The 20,103-nt window shown below is 41.5% G+C and overlaps 1 protein-coding gene across 2 annotated transcripts in view; it reads right to left on the reverse strand.

Annotated features, from left to right (window-relative positions):
• The window catches only part of LOC121587322 (protocadherin-11 X-linked-like), a 325,044-nt gene that overhangs the window by 260,140 nt on the left and 44,801 nt on the right, over nucleotides 1-20,103 (reverse strand). The window contains exon 4 of one of the 2 annotated variants that reach the window (XM_041904233.2): nucleotides 17,262-19,809. The exons of the other annotated variant lie outside the window; for it this stretch is intronic. Within the exon in view, the coding sequence (XP_041760167.1) occupies nucleotides 19,726-19,809 (84 nt within the window). The 3' untranslated portion in view covers nucleotides 17,262-19,725. Of the gene's footprint in view, nucleotides 1-17,261; nucleotides 19,810-20,103 lie in introns of those variants that run through there. 2 annotated transcript variants of the gene reach the window in all.

The raw sequence follows: 20,103 nt of genomic DNA on the forward strand, positions 1-20,103 counted from the left end.
CCCCCCATGGGAATCGAACCCACAACCCTGGCATTGCAGGCGCCAATGCTCTACCAACTGAGCTACACGGGACTATAATCTATACTGGGAAGATCTACTGGAAGCAATGTTGCCTACACCCCCTTATCAATCACACACGTTTACATCCACATACATGCTCGCTCACTACTATCACCAAACCCCCATTGTTTTAACAGAGTTACATCATAACATTTACTCTAAACAGAAGAGCGCAACAGAATGAGATAAACTAAACCCTGATTCCTTGAAATTAAAATGTCTTGTTGACTTCTAATTTCTGTTTTGTTGATGTCTAATTTCACTTGGAATATAGACTGTCCTGATTTGCTGTGCAGTGAAGAGGAGAAAGGCAGAATTCAGGTTCCATTTGCAGTCGTAATTATACCAAATTGGCCTCTAATTTAGTTATCGGCAAAGGGGAGCTCTTAAAAACTAATTGGTTGTGAAAGGAAACAGTTTATTTTCTTGAAGGTGTTCAACTGTATCATAAAACGTTGGAACAAAAGGTGTATAATTTTTTTTTTTACATTAGGCCGGTTAAATGTAACTGAAGTCCACGTTCTCTTTAACTGGCTCTGGATTACCATTTGACAGGTTACAACTACCGGTAGACACAAGGCATGAGGATAAAAAAAGCTATGTTAAAAACCCCCGATATCATGAGGCTAGTGAAAAGGCCCTGATTCACTTCAGATGTCACAGCTAGCTGCAACCTGAGGTGACTACATATCACTTCATGATGAAAATCTGAAGCAGACAACCAACACAAACCGCCGTAAAAAAAAAAAGAGCATCATCATCATCATCATATGTAATAATCTGTCTTACTGGGTTCAAGAACAAGCCTGCTCACTCTTTTTGAAGACTGCACACACATGCATTCTTTATGATAGCCGATGAATATCACACACATTATTTAAGAATACTCTTGACAATATCCCGGACTATTTCTGTCTTATTGCTGCCTTAGGTCTTCCTCACTGCTGTCCTTACTGCAGTAGAGGGGGGTATCTGGAGAGAAGAACTGTAACATTCCTGTCTTACTGCAGTAGAGGGTGGTATCTGGAGAGAAGAACTGTAACATTCTGGTCTTACTGCAGTAGAGGGTGGTATCTGGAGAGAAGAACTGTAACATTCTGGTCTTACTGCAGTAGAGGGTGGTATCTGGAGAGAAGAACTGTAACATTCTGGTCTTACTGCAGTAGAGGGTGGTATCTGGAGAGAAGAACTGTAACATTCTGGTCTTACTGCAGTAGAGGGTGGTATCTGGAGAGAAGAACTGTAACATTCTGGTCTTACTGCAGTAGAGGGTGGTATCTGGAGAGAAGAACTGGTTTGAGCTTGTTCTTCAGCTGGTTTGAGATCTAGCGCTAACGACTCTGTCAACACATTGATGCAGACAGTTTTTAGTGTGTGCAATGCAACCAATGTCCACTTACAGCTCAGAAACGTGACAGAACTTGACAACCAGACAAAGACAAAGATGTTCAATACTCTACGTTCAGAAGCCCATAAAAACCAACAATATATAGTATGTGTTGTATGATAGCCTTTTAGTCATTTTTCCAAGGCTATAAGACGGTACATTATTATCTACCAACAACATTTGCTATAGAACCTGCAATATTACAGGTGTAAATAACTGATATCAAATCACCATTTAGATGTCTTTAAAATCTATTATCTTTGACAAGCACAGTGTATTTTGCAGTGGTAGAAAATGTACAAAATTGTCATACTTAAGTAAAGATACCTTTGTGTTTAGTGAGTTCGCCAGATCAGAGGCAGTAGGGATGACCAGGGATGTTCTTTTGATAAGTGCGTGAATTTGACCATTTTCCTGTCCGGCTAAGCATTCAAAATGTAACAAGTTCTTTTGGGTGTCAGGGAAAATGTATTGAGAAAAAACTACATTATTTTCTTTAGGAATGTAAAAAAATATATAAATTGTAAAGTAAAGATACCCCAAAAATTACTTAAGTAGTACTTGAAAGTATTTTTACTTCTGTACTTTACACCACTGGTATGTTGAACCTACACACACCACTGGATGAATTCAATATACATTATAGGCTGAGTATATTCCATGAAAGCCTGGCCATTAATAAAATAAATACAGTATATAAAGAGATGCGTTCTTTTCCAGAACGTCTGGAGGCAGCTACCTTTTGTTTTTCAACTTACATCGAAATAGACAACCTTTAATATCCAATTATAGTACACACCTGCATACAAAGACAGGGAAAAAAAACATCAAAGGATCAAGCAACATGGCTGCATGGATGGATGCAAAGCATACCTCAGTCATCCCACTCATGCCTCTCTCGGCTCTAATTAGTCAATGCACTGATCTAATTAAACAAATGCCTTTGTTGAAGGCGACCAAGGGCCTACTGAGAAGATTGCCGGAGGCATAAGGTTAGTGAGGTGGGTTTAGGAAGACTTCATGGTTTATATTATAGCTAGTCATCCTTATGCACTTCATCCAATCAGAGCTGTTGCATTATTAGATTCCCCAGAAGCAGCAGACTGTAATGTATATTATGTATGAAATTAAACATGTTTGTTACAATGCCAAATATCATCATTTATGCTTAAATCGCTTAGGTGATTTGACACCCATGCTTTATATTGTAATAGGGTCAGGGTAGCTGGCCGGAGTGACACACTTTTTTAAAATGAGGGGTTGGTTCTTTGAACAGGAACAAAAGGGGGTCACTGACTGTAGCAGTCCTGAAGTGTTACAACTGCCTGAAGGAAACCCAGTGTTCGTCCCTAATGGGCCCTGGTCAAAAGTAGTGTGCTACAGAAGAGAATAGGGTGGCATTTAGGACGCAAAACCAGTGTCCATAGTGCTACACCTGCCTGAAGCAAAGTTAACCCATAGAGTGGTCAACACATTCAACACTCTATGGACACTGGACATTCAAAACTGTGATACTTATCAGATATCACTCCTGGGACCTGTTTTCACAGCAGGGGCTGGGATGTCCAGTCCTGGGACCTGTTCTCACTGCAGGGGCTGGGATGTCCGGTCCTGGGACCTGTTCTCACTGCAGGGGCTGGGATGTCCAGTCCTGGGACCTGTTCTCACTGCAGGGGCTGGGATGTCCAGTCCTGGGACCTGTTCTCACTGCAGGGGATGTCCAGTCCTGGGACCTGTTCTCACTGCAGGGGATGTCCAGTCCTGGGACCTGTTTTCACAGCAGAGGCTAGGATGTCCGGTCCTGGGACCTGTTCTCACTGCAGGGGCTGGGATGTCCAGTCCTGGGACCTGTTCTCACTGCAGGGGATGTCCAGTCCTGGGACCTGTTCTCACTGCAGGGGATGTCCAGTCCTGGGACCTGTTCTCACTGCAGGGGATGTCCAGTCCTGGGACCTGTTCTCACTGCAGGGGCTAGGATGTCCAGTCCTGGGACCTGTTCTCACTGCAGGGGATGTCCAGTCCACTCCGTCATGTAACAGAGGGTGTCTGAGACGCGGTGATTAGCACACTGGCCAGCTAATTTTAGCAGGGTTTGGAATTGGAATAATCAGGAATTAAGAGCCGGCTTCCACTTTAAATCACCTTTCTTTACGCATTCACAGGGATACTTTCAGGATGGAAAAAAGGCTGTCTGCAGCCTTCCGATTATCCTCTGGAAATCCTCTAATCTGGCTGTAAGTACTTAAGGAGTCAAGCAGCAAAATAAACTACATTGATTATCATCCATCCACTGGTCTTTTTTTTATTTTTTTCCTACTTCACCACAGTAGATGGATGAGGGAGGAGTAGAAGGAGGAGGATGAGGAGGATGAGGAGGAGGAGGAGGAGGAGGAGGAGGAGAAGGGGGAAGAGGAGGAGGAGGAGGAGGAGGAGGAGGAGGGAGGAGGAGGAGGAGGAGGAGGAGGAGGAGGAGGAGGAGGAGGGGAGGAGGGAGGAGGAGGAGGAGGAGGAGGAGGAGGAGGAGGAGGAGGAGAAGGGGGAAGAGGAGGAGGAGGGGGAGGTTTCACCAGCTGGCCAGTCCACTCCTAACCACCATCTGCTTTAACAAATGTTAAGGCTGGACTAAATACCAGAGTCCTCTGTCCTAACCAGATGATCAGATATTCTAAGAAGGGAACTTGCCTCTTATCGTCTCTCAATCTCTTTTACTAAAGTAAATCAAGACTTGCTGTAGGGGATTAGCAGGATTAGGGGCGACCACAGTCAAGGTTCTCAGCTCTGTGTCTTAAAGTCACTCCCCTTCAGCCTGTCTCCCTTCTGCTTACTAGCGTCTAAAGACATGTAAAGCCTTCCATTCTGTGCATCCAGCTGGCCCATTGTTTCCTCTGTCCTTGAGTGTAGCTCTGCTGTAAATTATATTGTAGAGTTGCTGGTTAAGTAAGGAACTGGCGTCTTTTATTTAGATGGTGAAATCAAAGGTAACATTTACCATAATGAATTAATGAGTCTTATCTTCGGCACTCTATTAGGGGTCCATATCAGGACAGCCTCTGTTCCAACACATTAGAGTCATCCTTAAAAAGCCTTGTCCGCACAAGCCGGTGGGACCCAAAGCATTCCAGCAAAGACAATACACTGCAGTCCAGATATATATCAAACGTGTATGTTGTATCGACCACCCAACCGTCATAGAGGATGACCCAGAGGAGAGGATATCCTGGTTAGAGCAGACGAAGGCCTTGACGCCAATATGTAAAGCTTAATAAAGAGCAGTGACAGTAGGAAGAGCAGTGACACTAGGAAGAGCAGTGACATTAGGAAGAGCAGTGACAGTAGGAAGAGCAGTGACACTAGGAAGAGCAGTGACAGTAGGAAGAGCAGTGACACTAGGAAGAGCAGTGACAGTAGGAAGAGCAGTGACACTAGGAAGAGCAGTGACACTAGGAAGAGCAGTGACAGTAGGAAGAGCAGTGACAGTAGGAAGAGCAGTGACACTAGGAAGAGCAGTGACACTAGGAAGAGCAGTGACACTAGGAAGAGCAGTGACAGTAGGAAGAGCAGTGGCACTAGGAAGAGCAGTGACAGTAGGAAGAGCAGTGTGCAGGTTTATATTTTATTCTCTGGTTAGAGCAGAGCTGCCAACTCTCACGCATTTGACCATCTTCTCACACTCGAACCTCTTATATCTCACGCAGTGAAAAGTACTGCTTTCATTTTTTTATTCGTCCATTGTATAGTCAGCGCGTTAACTTTTCAACTATGCTCCAAATCGTTTGGAAATTTGAGCATCTGCGCCTGCCAATTAACATCACGAGCGGACCTCTTATCACTGTCCTGTCTTGCCACAGCACTGTGTACCGCGGGACACTGAAGCATATAATTTGGTCAAGTTATGTAAGCGATCAAGGGGTTTGGATGCATGTTTTAAAGAAACTCCCCTCAGGATTTGAGTGGAGCTGAATGGAAAGCGAGAACGTTCTCCGCTGAGTTTATTTAATTGTAAAACGAGTAGCACGGTAGCGCTGGTTTATGTACAATGTTGTCAACAAAATTAGGGTTGATTTTACTCCAGTCACTATTGCGGAATGCAGCCTTTTGACAGCATGTACTAAAGTCGGTTGGCATTTAGGATGTGACAATGAAAAGGCAGCAGACATACCTACAGTGTGTTATAGCAGGAAGTTTGGGTGTTACTATGAACATAATTTTATCAAACAGATTGTGAACCCAAAATTGTAAGTTTGATTCTAGAAGGGGGCCAATAAACAGACGAATCATTTGGTTAGGGTGTAGGGGCAGATCTATGTCATCTTGTCATCAGGAGATATTTATCATCTATTTACTTGATTTAGTCTGATCAGCGGAACTATTCTCGTTTCTTAGCAACTGGCTAAAATATTGGGTAATTACTGAGCTTGTCAGCAACAACCCTACTGCTATTCCCCCACTTCTTCCCAGTGTTGCCAGTGTCATTTCATATTTGAAATCTGACGTGCCTACTTGAGTCTTTGAAAATGAATTACGAGGCGATGTGTATTTTTTGCAGTCATTCCGTTGACAGTTTTGAATAAGTCCTAAAAATAAGCATTGGATATTAAATGCTCCAGGAATCAAATATAATTTTTAACATTTTAGTATTGTGCAGTATTGTGCATAAACATCATATTTTGTCTAGGTAGAGTAAGATGATGGTAAGGATATTCAACTAGTAGGAATAAACTACCTGAATATTGATATTCATTCAATTTTGAGAACTTGTTATAAGAAGAACATTTTCAAACACTTGGGAAACATAGCTCAGGGGCGGACAACCTTCCTGGAGAGCAAGCAGGATTTTCTTCCAGACCTATTTTTATTTTTTTTAAAGAGAGTTCACCCAAATTAGAAAATACAAAATGTGTGTGTCCATACCGTGAAATCGTTCTATTGACAAGGAGACTTCAATCTATGATTTGGTTACCGACTGCCTTAAAACATGATCATTTCCTGTGCAGAGCCTTGGTGTAGTGGTAACTCTGCCCGGGAACGTGTCTCATACAACTTTCGAACCTGAGAACAGGGATCAATCCCTGCTTTCAACTTTTCCCACTGTTTCTAGCATTAGCCTGTCTCCCTATCTCATTTAATGACTGTCTGAATAAAGTGTCAAACCACCTCAAAAAATATGTTTAAAAAAATATATATATATTACCATACTTAAAATGCCAAAGTATCAGTCATCCAATTTTGAGTGTTCATTTAATGTTCAAAGCAAACTGACTACACCTGACCTGTGGTTTTAATTAAAACAAATTCCGCCCAGGTTATACGTCTAAGCCATGTCAAAATACCTAGAATTGCAGGAAATTCGCTTTAAAACAGTACCAATCCCCCCCCCCCCCTTCTCTAGGGGTTGTGCTAGGGGGCAATGAAATTCACATAGCAAATCAAACTCCAAGCTTTCTTCAAAAAGCTGGCAGCCCTGTTAGAGACTCTGCCTACTGTCTGCATGATAGATTGCTGACAGATTTCCCAGTGTACACCACTTCAAAGAGGATAAAAATGAAGCAAGAATTTCAATGCAAACAACCCTGAGCTGCACTTGCTCTGCCTCTTCTCTGGCGTTCAGATGTAGTAGCCTACAGTAACAGCCACCTGGCAGTTGATATTTGCCACAAAGCACAAAAACATTGTCCATAGCACGCAAAAAAAAAGCTCTCTAAATAAAAATGTTGTGTTCCTCCTCCCTATTAACACGAATGTCTAAAACAGCTCCCCTGTTGAAGATTAATGTTCAAACTCATGTTTAATGCGTTTAAGCAGAACATGGTTTCCCCGTTTTCAAAAGGAAAAATCGTGTAAATCTTGATTATCCGTACGACAACCTGCAATGACAAACATGGAGAAAAGCAATCTAGGACTGAGGTTACAGCGCACTGCGTTCTAGGCTTACGGTTATTAAGCCATTCCCCAAATGGCACAAGATACAAATGTGTACCAAGAACACAATAACATAAATAAATAGTTGTTTAAAAAATGTTTTCTATGTAGTTCTCTTCGAGATAAATTAATAAACCGAGACATTCTACAATCCTCCACACACCAAAGGAACATAAGAGTAATCATTATATTGCACTTAATATACACCGGATAACCTATATGTCTCCTTTGGATAATGGTTAAACATGGAACAAACTGTTGTAACAGAAATCAATGCTGCTCAGATTCCTAGCCACGGTAACACCTCATCTAATCAACAGCATCGTTTTTTAATGAAAACAACAATCTCGGCTGTAGAAAACACTCCACGTCTTAGAGAGGGAGAGAGTGGGAACTCACTCCTCTCTGGCTTCGCGCGCTGATTTGATTGTTGTACACACAAAAAGGTAAGATGGCTGCAGCGATGGGGATGATTGAATTATTCAGTTTGGCAGAGATTTCGCAGTAATTGTGTGGAGTGCCTTGAGTGTGGAGCAAGAGAAAGAGAGAGAGAGAGAGGGGAGAGAGGGGGAGAGAGAGAGGGAGCGAGAGAGAGCGAGAGAGAGAGAGAGAGAGAGAGAGAGAGAGAGAGAGAGAGAGAGAGAGAGAGAGAGAGAGAGAGAGAGAGAGAGAGAGAGAGAGAGAGAGAGACAGAGAGAGAGAGAGAGAGAGAGAGAGAGACAGAGAGAGAGAGAGAGAGAGAGAGCGAGAGAGAGAGAGAGAGAGAGACAGAGAGAGAGAGAGAGAGAGAGAGAGAGAGAGACAGAGAGAGAGAGAGAGACAGAGAGAGAGAGAGAGAGAGAGAGAGAGAGAGAGAGAGAGAGAGAGAGAGAGAGAGAGAGAGAGAGAGAGAGAGAGAGAGAGAGAGAGAGAGAGAGAGAGAGAGAGAGAGAGAGAGAGAGAGAGAGAGGGCATCCTCTTGTTTCCTGCTCCATTAGACAGCCACATGCGTAGCCCAGTTCAGACCATCATTAGTGATGCAGCTACATAGCCTGAGCACATCATTCTCCAGCAGTTCCCACTCTGCTCATTCCCTCTATGCTCCTGACACCTAGAACAATGAAAGCTTTATGAGTAAAACAAAACAAAAACAGAAAGAGATTTACGTTCACTACATCCAAATAACTATGTGTTGACGAAAAGCTGAGAAAAATAAGAAATTGTAATTGGGTTGAAAAACCCTTTAAAATCGAGGAAAACTTGAAACTGAGCCCTGGCAGGTCTGCAAACTATCCCTAGCCAGATGGAACATGACAGACAACATGATCTTATAGAATCTTACATGGGTCAATGCTAATGTAAATAAATATTAGTTTCACTATTCATAGCAGCATCTCACTAATGTAATACTGATTTAATGAATATTGGTTTTCACTATTGATAGCATCATCTCACTAATGTAATACTGATTTAATAAATATTGGTTTTCACTATTGACAGCATCATCTCACTAATGTAATAGACAGTGAGTAGCAGCAGTGTAAAAAAAGGGCCTTCCTCTGACACCGCCTGGTATAGAGGTCCTGGATGGCAGGAAGCTTGGCCCCAGTGATGTACTGGGCCGTACGCACTACCCTCTGTAGCGCCTTACGGTCGGATGCCGAGCAGTTGCCATACCAGGCGTTGATGCAACCGGTCAGGACACTCTCGATGGTGCAGCTGTATAACTTTTTGAGGATCTGGGGACCAATGTCAAATCTTTTCAGTCTCCTGAGGGGAAATAGGCATTACAGTCCCCTCTTCACGACTGTCTTGGTGTGTTTGGACCATGATAGTTTGTTTGTGATGTGAACACCAAAGAACTTGAAGCTCTCGACCCGCTCCACCACAGCCCTCCTGTTTGGCCCTCCTTTTCCTGTAGCCAACGATCAGCTCCTTTGTTTTGATCACGTTGAGGGAGAGGTTGTTGTCCTGGCACCACACTGCCAGGTCTCTGACCTCCTCCCTATAGGCTGTCTCATTGTTGTCAGTAATCAGGCCTACCACCGTTGTGTCGTCAGCAAACTTAATGATGGTGTTGGAGTCGTGCCTGGCCACTCATTCGTGGTTGAACAGGGAGTACAGGAGGGGAGTAAGCACTCACCCCTGAGGGGCCCCCGTGTTGAGGATCAGCATGGCAGATGTGTTTTTGCCTACCCTTTCCACCTGGGGGCAGCCACTTAGGAAGTCCAGGATCCAGTTGCAGAGGGTTGTGTTTAGTCCCAGGGTCCTTAGCTTAGTGATGAGCTTTGTGGGCACTATGATGTTGAACGCTGAGCTGTAGTCAATGAACAGCATTCTCATATAGGTGTTCCTTTTGTCCAGGTGGGAAAGAGCAGTGTGGAGTGCAATTAAGATTGCGTCATCTGTGGATCTGTTGGGGCGGTATGGGAATTGGATTGGAGTGGGATGATGGTGTTGATGTGAGCCATGACCAGCCATTCAAAGCACTTCATGGCTACAGACAGTGGTCTGCTTGAAACATGTAGGTATTACAGACTCGGTCAGGGAGAGGTTAAAAATGTCAGTGAAGATACTTTCCAGTTGGTCCCACATGCTCTGAGAACACGTCCTGTTAATCCGTCTGGCCCTGCGGCCTTGTGAATGTTGACCTATTTAAAGGTCCTACTCAAATCGGTTACGGAAAGTGTGATCACACAGTCGTCCAGAACAGCTGGTGCTCTTATGCATGCTTCAGTGTTGCTTGCCTAGAATAATAATATGCCATTTAGCAGACGCTTTTATCCAAAGCGACTTACAGTCATGCGTGCATACATTTTTGTGTATGGGTGGTCCCGGGGATCGAACCCACTACCTTGGCGTTACAAGCGCCGTGCTCGACCAGCTGAGCTACAGAGGACCGACGCTCAGCAAGCATGAAAACAATTTATCCCATCTGGTAGGCTCGCGTCACTCGGCAGCTTGCGGCTGGGTTTCACTTTGTAGTCTGCAATAGTTTGCAAGCCCTGACACATCCGACGAGCATCAGAGCCGGTGTAGTAGGATTCAATCTTAGTCTTGTATTGACGCTTTTCCTGTTTATGGTTTGTTCGTCTGAGGGCATAGCAGGATTTCTTATAGGCATCCAGATTAGTGTCCCACTCCTTAAAAGTGGCAGCTCTAGCCTTTAGATCGGTGTGGATATTGCCTGTAATCCATGGCTTCTGTTTGGGATATGTACGTACGGTCACTGTGGGGATGACATCATCGATGCACTCATCGATGCACTTATTGATGAAGCCGGTGACTGAGGTGGTATTCTCCTCAATGCCATCGGATGAATCCCGGAACATATTCCAGTCTGTGCTAGCAAAACAGTCCTATAGCTTAGCATCTGCACTATCTGACCACTTCCATATTGAGAGAGTGAGAGAGTTTTTGCTTTTAAGCTGGAATCAGGAGGATAGAATTATGGTCAGAGTATGGGACATTACAAGGAGGCTTCCTACCGTTCTACGACAGATGCCGGGGGCTGACGCTGTCGTAGTCCATGTGGGGTCAAACGACATCAGGAGGGCTAGCTCGGAACTTCTGAAAATGAATTTTAAAGAACTGATTCTAGCTCTGCAATATTCCAAAAAGCGGATAATTATTTCAGATCCGGTACCATCGTTGGGCCGCGGGTGTGAAAGATTCAGCAGGCTATTGGCATTACACTCCTTGATAAAAGATTACCGTAGCTCTGTTGGAATAACTTTGCAAATGTTTGCTTGCGGAGGACTACAGGGGAGAAGTGGCTACTCTTAGCAAACAAGTAGAGAACCTACACAAGCTACTGGGGAATCCCTGCCCACCTACTTTTTCTTTATCTTCTACATTTTAGTCATTTAGCAGACGCTCTTATCCAGAGCGACTTACAGTTAGTGAGTGTATACATTAATTATTTATTTTTTCATACTGTCATTGCACGTGGGAATCAAACCCACAACCCTGGCATTGCAAATGCCATGCTCTACCAACTGAGCTACATCCCTGCCGGCCATTCCCTCCCCGCCATTCCCTCCCCTACACTGGACGACGCTGGGCCAATTGTACGCCGCCCCATGGGTCTCCCGGTCGCGGCCGGCTACGACAGAGCCTGGATTCAAACCAGGATCTCTAGTGGCACAGCGGAGCCTTAGACCACTGTCCCACTCGGGAGGTTACCCCAGTAGCGGATCTGGTGGACGTGTCGCCGCTGTGTCGGCTCTCCGCAGCCGACTGGCAGTACTCTGCAGGGTTCCCTCCCTGAAGGGGTCTCCCCCTTCCCTGGAGAATGGAGATAGTAGGATGCTCCTGGATGACTTGGTGGATGTTCCTGTTCTCAATCCTACCAACCAGCCATGGAGATATGTCACTCGCAGTGGATGTCAAAAACAGCAAACTCTGGCAATGGGGGCATCCTGTCTCGGAGCTCCACGGACAATTCCTTTGACCTCATGGGGTGGTTTTTGCTCTGACATGAACTGTCAACTGTGGGACCTTATATAGACACGTGTGTGCCATTCAAAATCATGTCCAATCAATTTAATTTACTACAGGTGGACTCCAATCAAGTTGTAGAAACTTCAAGGATGATCAATGGAAACAGGATGCACCTGAGCTCAATTTCTAGTCTCATAGCAAAGGGTCTGAATACTTATGTAAAGAAGGTATTTCTGTTTCTTATTTGTAATACATTTGCAAACATTTCTAAAAGCCTGTTTTTGCTTTGTCATTATGGGGTTGCATGTAGATTGATTTGGAAAAATATAATTTCATCAATTTTAGAATAAGGCTGTAATGTAACAAAATGTGGAAAAATGAAGGGGTCTGAATACTTTCCGAATGCACTGTGTATATATATATATATATATATATATAGCTTAAGGGGTCCTAAAATTCTAAATCAAATAGCTAGATGATCCATGGTATGATTATCTTAAAACAATTCCATATGTCAGCTTAGTAGAACCCCCCTGTCAACCCTGTCAACAACAAAAAAAGAAAAAATGAATAAAACGTTGGTCACTTGCATAATTAAGCTTTGGCACAATTCAATATATAATCTCTTGAAAAACATTTCATTCATAAAGAACAACATCAACGCGACATAAGAGCAGAAGCATTACCATACAATGGTGGTTGATTCCAAATAAATGTAGGTTTGCACCAGTTTTGTTGGTTCTCAGTGAGAAGCTAGCATTTAGCAAGTGATTTACCAGGTTTACATTAAGCTATTAATAGTAGTTTGACATTTGCACACCCTCTCTCTGTGAGTATGTGCATAGTCTACTGTAGTGTTACTCTCTTCACCAAGGACATACTTCCCTCAAGGGAATTGATTAGTTTCACCGTTTTTGAAATACAAAGTAACTTTGATAAGCAATTAAATAGTTTCTGTTGCTTCTGTGTTTCATGTTTTTTTCTTTCTTTCTTTAGCCTTTCAAGAGTCAGACGTAAAACCTACAACGAGGCATAGTCTAGATCTCTGGTTGTGTTCATAGTCTAGATCTCTGGTTGTGTTCATAGTCTAGATCTCTGGTTGTGTTCAAAGTCTAGAGTTCTGGTTGTTCATAGTCTAGAGTTCTGGTTGTGTTCATAGTCTATATCTCTGGTTGTGTTCATAGTCTAGAGTTCTGGTTGTGTTCACAGTCTAGATATATGGTTGTGTTCATAGTTTAGATCTCTGGTTGTGTTCATAGTCTAGATCTCTAGTTGTGTTCATAGTCTAGATCTCTAGTTGTGTTAATAGTATAGAGTTCTGGTTGTTCATAGTCTAGAGTTCTGGTTGTGTTAATAGTCTAGATCTCTGGTTGTGTTCATAGTCTAGAGTTCTGGTTGTGTTAATAGTATAGATCTATGGTTGTGTTCATAGTCTAGATCTATGGTTGTGTCCATTGTCTAGAGTTCTGGTTGTTCATAGTCTAGAGTTCTGGTTGTGTTCATAGTCTATATCTCTGGTTGTGTTCATAGTCTAGAGTTCTGGTTGTGTTCACAGTCTAGATATATGGTTGTGTTCATAGTTTAGATCTCTGGTTGTGTTCATAGTCTAGATATCTAGTTGTGTTCATAGTCTAGATCTCTAGTTGTGTTAATAGTCTAGAGTTCTGGTTGTTCATAGTCTAGATTTCTGGTTGTGTTAATAGTCTAGATCTCTGGTTGTGTTCATAGTTTAGAGTTCTGGTTGTGTTCACAGTCTAGATCTCTGGTTGTGTTCATAGTCTAGATCTCTAGTTGTGTTCATAGTCTAGATCTCTGGTTGTGTTCATAGTCTAGATCTCTAGTTGTGTTCATAGTCTAGAGTTATGGTTTTGTTCACAGTCTAGATCTATGGTTGTGTTCATAGTCTAGATCTCTAGTTGTGTTCATAGTCTAGATCTCTAGTTGTGTTCATAGTCTACATCTCTGGTTGTGTTCCTATTTTAGAGTTACGTTTGTGTTCATAGTTTAGATCTCTGGTTGTGTTCATAGTCTAGATCTCTTGTTGTGTTCATAGTCTAGATCTCTAGTTGTGTTCATAGTCTAGATTTCTGGTTCTGTTCATAGTCTAGAGTTCTGGTTGTGTTCATAGTCTAGAGTTCTGGTTGAGTTCATAGTTTAGAGTTCTGGTTGTGTTCATAGTCTAGATATCTGGTTGTGTCCATAGTCTAGAGTCTGGTTGTGTTCCAAGTTTAGAGTTCTTGTTGTGTTCATAGTCTAGATCTCTAGTTGTGTTCATAGTCTAGATCTCTAGTTGTGTTCATAGTCTAGATCTCTAGTTGTGTTCATAGTCTAGATCTCTTGTTGTGTTCATAGTCTAGATCTCTAGTTGTGTTCATAGTCTAGATCGCTAGTTGTGTTCATAGTCTAGAGTTATGGTTGTGTTCACAGTCTAGATCTCTAGTTGTGTTCATAATCTAGAGTTCTGGTTGTGTTCATAGTCTAGATATCTGGTTGTGTTCCTAGTTTAGAGTTACGGATGTGTTCATAGTTTAGATCTCTGGTTGTGTTCATAGTCTAGATCTCTAGTTGTGTTCAGAGTCTAGATCTCTGGCTGTGTTCATAGTCTAGAGTTCTGGTTGAGTTCATAGTTTAGAGTTCTGGTTGTGTTCATTGTCTAGAGTTCAAGTTGAGTTCATAGTTTAGAGTTCTGGTTGTGTTCATAGTCTAGATCTCTAATTGTGTTCATAGTCTAGATATCTGGTTGTGTTCATAGTCTAGATCACTAGTTATGTTCATAGTCTAGATCTCTAGTTGTGTTCATAGTCTAGATCTCTAGTTGTGTTAATAGTCTAGAGTTCTGGTTGTGTTCATAGTCTAGATCTCTAGTTGTGTTTATAGTCTAGAGTTATGGTTGTGTTCATAGTCTAGAGTTATGGTTGTGTTCATAGTCTAGATATCTGGTTTTGTCCATAGTCTAGAGTCTGGTTGTGTTCCAAGTTTAGAGTTCTAGTTGTGTTCATAGTCTAGAGATCTAGTTGTGTTCCAAGTTTAGAGTTCTGGTTGTGTTCATAGTCTAGATCTCTGGTTGTGTTCATAGTCTAGATCTCTGGTTGTGTTCATAGTCTATATCTCTAGTTGTGTTCCTAGTTTAGAATTATGGTTGTGTTCATAGTCTAGATCTCTAGTCGGGTTCATAGTCTAGAGTTCTGGTTGTGTTCATAGTCTAGATATCTGGTTGTGTCCATAGTCTAGAGTCTGGTTGTGCTCATAGTCTAGATCTCTAGTTGTGTTCCAAGTTTAGAGTTCTGGTTGTGTTCATAGTCTAGATCTCTGGTTGTGTTCATAGTCTAGATCTCTGGTTGTGTTCATAGTCTATATCTCTAGTTGTGTTCCTAGTTTAGAATTATGGTTGTGTTCCTAGTCTAGATCTCTAGTTGGGTTCATAGTCTAGAGTTCTGGTTGTGTTCATAGTCTAGAGTTCTGGTTGTGTTCATAGTCTATAGTTCTGGTTGTGTTCACAGTCTAGATCTCTGGTTGTGTTCATAGTCTAGATCTCTAGTTGTGTTCATAGTCTAGATCTCTAGTTGTGTTAATAGTTTATAGTTCTGATCGTGTTCATATTCTAGATCTCTAGTTGTGTTCATAGTCTAGAGTTCTGGTTGTGTTCAAAGTCTAGAGTTCTGGTTGTGTTCACAGTCTAGATCTCTGGTTGTGTTCATAGTCTAAATCTCTAGTTGTGTTCATAGTCTAGATCTCTAGTTGGGTTCATATTCTAGATCTCTAGTTGTGTTCATAGTCTAGATCTCTAGTTGTTTTCATAGTTTAGATCTCTGGTTGTGTTCATAGTCTAGATCTCTAGTTGGGTTCATATTCTAGATCTCTAGTTGTGTTCATAGTCTAGAGTTCTGGTTGTGTTCAAAGTCTAGAGTTCTGGTTGTGTTCATAGTCTAGAGTTCTGGTTGTGTTCATAGTCTAGATCTCTAGTTGTGTTCATAGTCTATAGTTATGGTTGTGTTCACAGTCTAGATCTCGGGTTGTGTTCATAGTCTAGATCTCTTGTTGTGTTCATAGTCTAGATCTCTAGTTGTGTTAATAGTTTATAGTTCTGGTTGTGTTCATATTCTAGATCTCTAGTTGTGTTCATAGTCTAGAGTTCTGGTTGTGTTCAAAGTCTAGAGTTCTGGTTTTTTTCATAGTCTATAGTTCTGGTTGTGTTCACAGTCTAGATCTCTGGTTGTGTTCATATTCTAGATCTCTAGTTGTGTTCATAGTCTAGAGTTCTGGTTGTTTTCAAAGTCTAGAGTTCTGGTTGTGTTCATAGTCTAGAGTTCTGGTTGTGTTCATAGTCTAGATCTCTAGTTGTGTTCATAGTCTAGAGTTCTGGTTGTGTTCATAGTCTAGATCTCTAGTTTTGTTAATAGTCTAGATCTCTAGTTGTGTTCATAGTCTAGATCTCTAGTTGTGTTAATAGTCTAGAGTTCTAGTTGTGTTCATAGTCTAGATCTCTGGTTGTGTTCATAGTCTAGATTTCTGGTTGTGTTCATAGTCTAGAGTTCTGGTTGTGTTCATAGTTTAGAGTTCTGGATGTGTTCATAGTCTAGATCTCTGGTTGTGTTCATAGTCTAGATCTCTGGTTGTGTTCATAGTCTATATCTCTGGTTGTGTTCATAGTCTAGATCTATGGTTGTGTTCATAGTCTAGATCTCTGGTTGTGTTCATAGTCTAGAGTTCTGGTTGTGTTCATAGTCTAGAGTTTTGGTTGTGTTCATAGTCTAGATCTCTCGTTGTGTTCATAGTCTAGAGTTCTGGTTGTGTTCACAGTCTAGAGTTCTGGATGTGTTCATAGTCTAGATCTCTGGTTATGTTCATAGTCTAGATCTCTGGCTGTGTTCATAGTCTAGATCTCTGGTTGAGTTCATGCCTTACCGTTGATTCGGATTCTAACAGTATTATATTATGGCAAACTATAACAGACAATATGGGATTCTGATGAATATCCTTATAGAGTTATACTGTAGATGTACACTTCAAAAGTCCTGTTTGCAGAAGATTTCCATCATAACTTCTGATTAAAACTGTTCCTAATGAGAGATGGATATCTAAACTGTTTAATCATTTCTTCCCTCTATTCAAGTTATGTAGTTACAGGAAAAACAACATTGTTTAATATTTTTGCAATTCTTCCTCCTCAGGCTGAACTGATGAGCCAATTATTATTGTGTGTCCAACTAACCAATTCAGGATCACAAAGGTTGTGAAGGGCATGGCCCGTCGTTGACCTAGACAGTACAATGTAGAATAACAATCTTACAAAAAATAATCATATAGATGATCTCAAGGACATTTTTAGTCTTAATGGGCTTCTGTTATAAGTAGAGGAAATGAAGGGAAGACGGACAGACAGTATATATATATATATATATATATATATATATATATATAATGAGAAGGTACAATGTCCTGATTAATAAGAAGAGTCATGGGAAATGTGCAATACAATGCAAAAAGACTTTAATAAATTCCAGAAGCTCACACACACATATACATAAACAAAACATTTATATACCGTTTTTCTTCACACAATTGGCAAATCAAAGTTAATTACAAAGATTATGTAAGGAGCATATCGTACTTCACATTGAATAAAAGTGAGGTTGGTATTTCATTGTCATCTGTCTCCCTTACAACAGATCAAAACTGTCTACTCTCCTGTATTCATGTATGATTTTTCTATTTTTCTCCCAAAGATCTGTTCAATCGAATGATGATTACAGTGCTAAGATGCTCTGTGTAGTTCACACTGTGGTTCTACTCAGTAGTGATACATTTGATACCATATTTACATCCGGTACCTACATCCAGAAACGATTTGGATCATTAGGAAGGTATCCTATATGTGCCATACAGACTGCACACACAGCCTCGCCTAACCAAAGCAGTCTCTTTATAAGACACCATTAAACATCATGACTATTAACAACAGTGCTAAACCCACCAAGCTGTTTATTAGATAGTAATCAAAGATCAGGACATAACAATGAGTCCAAGTGTTTACAAGATACAGTAGAGGCATATATTTGTGTGGATACCAAGTCAGAACCAAAGGCTTACCATATTGAACGTGCACTGTAAAACAGATTCTCTCTCATCCTAAATGTCACCTTATTGCTGTTAATAAATTGAAGCCTGCTGAATGCTGCTTGCGCTACCTCTACTCGTTTCGATGTTCAATGTTTATCTCTCCTAATTTCACTTCAATAAATAATGCATTGATATAAATAAGTGCACAAATTCAAGTTAGTCTTTTTTTTTTGCTTTAGGTCAACCAAGTGGTATCAACGACTGCCTGAGTTTTACCATTTGGAATCATCTTTTTAAATATGTAATATTATATCTCACAGGTTAAACCGGCTGTGACTTGTGGAGCTGTCCAGCTGACTCCGGTACACTAAGGTTAACCGTGGTGCTCGTCTGTTTAGTCCAACATAGAACAGCTTTTGATTATGAACAAAGCCTTCGGTCCCTTGTGATTGTGGCTTAGCTCAAAGTATTAAACTCCTCCTCTCTACTATGTGGTACAATTCCCTAATGTCCTACGGTGGCAATCAGTAGACACAGTCCTCCTGGTCCTGGTAAAGCACTACAATGTGGTGTTCCAGTCCAGTGGGCCTATTAACACTAGACACACTCTTCACTACTAACACTAACTGTGGCGCATTAAGTGTATGGGATGACACGAGGTGATCATTGACATGAAGGTACATGGTGACACGGGCAGAACAGTCACATACGTAGGACCGTTAGCAGTAGGACCGTTAGCAGTAGGACCGTTAGCACTAGGACCATTAGCAGTAGGACCTTTAGCAGTAGGACCATTAGCAGTAGGACCATTAGCAGTAGGACCGTTAGCAGTAGGACCGTTAGCAGTAGGACCGTTAGCAGTAAGACCGTTAGCAGTAGGACCTTTAGCAGCAGGACCATTAGCAGTAGGACCGTTAGCAGTAGGACCGTTAGCAGTAGAACCGTTAGCAGTAGGACCGTTAGCAGTAGGACCGTTAGCAGTAGGACCGTTAGCTGTAGGACCGTTAGCAGTAGGACCGTTAGCACTAGGACCATTAGCAGTAGGACCGTTAGCACTAGGACCATTAGCAGTAGGACCGTTACCACTAGGACCATTAGCAGTAGGACCGTTAGCAGTAGGACCGTTAGCAGTAGAACCGTTAGCAGTAGGACCATTAGCAGTAATGCCATTAGCAGTAGGCTTAGCTTGCAGCATTATACATTGCCAGTCAGTATATCCATGAGCAAGCCCAGAAATAGCAAATTCAATGGATTAAAAAGCAAGTAGAAAAACATCAATAAAAAAAAAAAAAAAAGACACAGTAGGTTAAACTTTAGTCAAAACAAGGAAAAAAACAATAAAAAAACAGCCACCAGGTAGGTCAAACTTTAGTCAAGCAGAATCAATAAATATAACCATAGTAAGCTCAGTAATAAATATACATACATACATACATATAAACATACTTTACAGAATAAAGTACAGAATAACTATTCATTGTATTTGTACTGTATGTTTTTTTGTTTGTTTTTTTACAGGTGGGTGGGTCATAGCGTGAGTCATCATCTAGGAGAAAGATATGATAAGAGATCATGTAAATGATGGGTACCTATGAAGCATTTCAAACATCCTACAGGATTCACAAGGAGAGCTTCGTCAAGTTTTAGGCAGGCAACAACGTGTCTTAATTTCTGTGAAATTAATTTTAATTAAAATAAATAAAAAAAAGCCCACAAAAATGAACCAAATGAACATATTCCTTTTGTCGGTTGGTGTTCGAGGCCGTAGAGATTGTATAGTATGAGATTCACCTCTTCCTCTGTGCCTTCCTCCCTCTCTCTCTCGCTCTCTCTCTCTCTCTCTCTCCCTCTCTCTTTCTCTCTCTAGGTACTGGCAGCTAGAGATTGATTTTTATCCTGTGGGAGCGAGTTGTACCTGTGCCACAGAGTGTGCCATAGAGTGGTGGTTTCAGTGCCGTCTCCTGTAATATAGAGAGACAGACAGATATAGGGAGATTGTAGTTACAATGTAATCCAGCTCTGAGAAGTCTGAGTTCTACTAGCTGTTAAACTCTATTACAGTCGAACAGTGAATACAAAACCTCTAGATCATTTGTATTCAACAAGAAAAAAGGAAAAAAGGATTCTTCAAGGTACAGCTGACAATCAGGTATGAACGTCTTGCCAGATGAAGTCCTTGAAGAATACTACACGTGACCATAAGCTTGTGCATTTTTACTGTGATTATCAGAGCATGCAATTCTCTCCAATTTTTT

Source organism: Coregonus clupeaformis, chromosome 29, assembly GCF_020615455.1.
Source record: "Coregonus clupeaformis isolate EN_2021a chromosome 29, ASM2061545v1, whole genome shotgun sequence".
In the NCBI taxonomy this organism is placed as follows: Eukaryota; Metazoa; Chordata; class Actinopteri; order Salmoniformes; family Salmonidae; genus Coregonus; species Coregonus clupeaformis.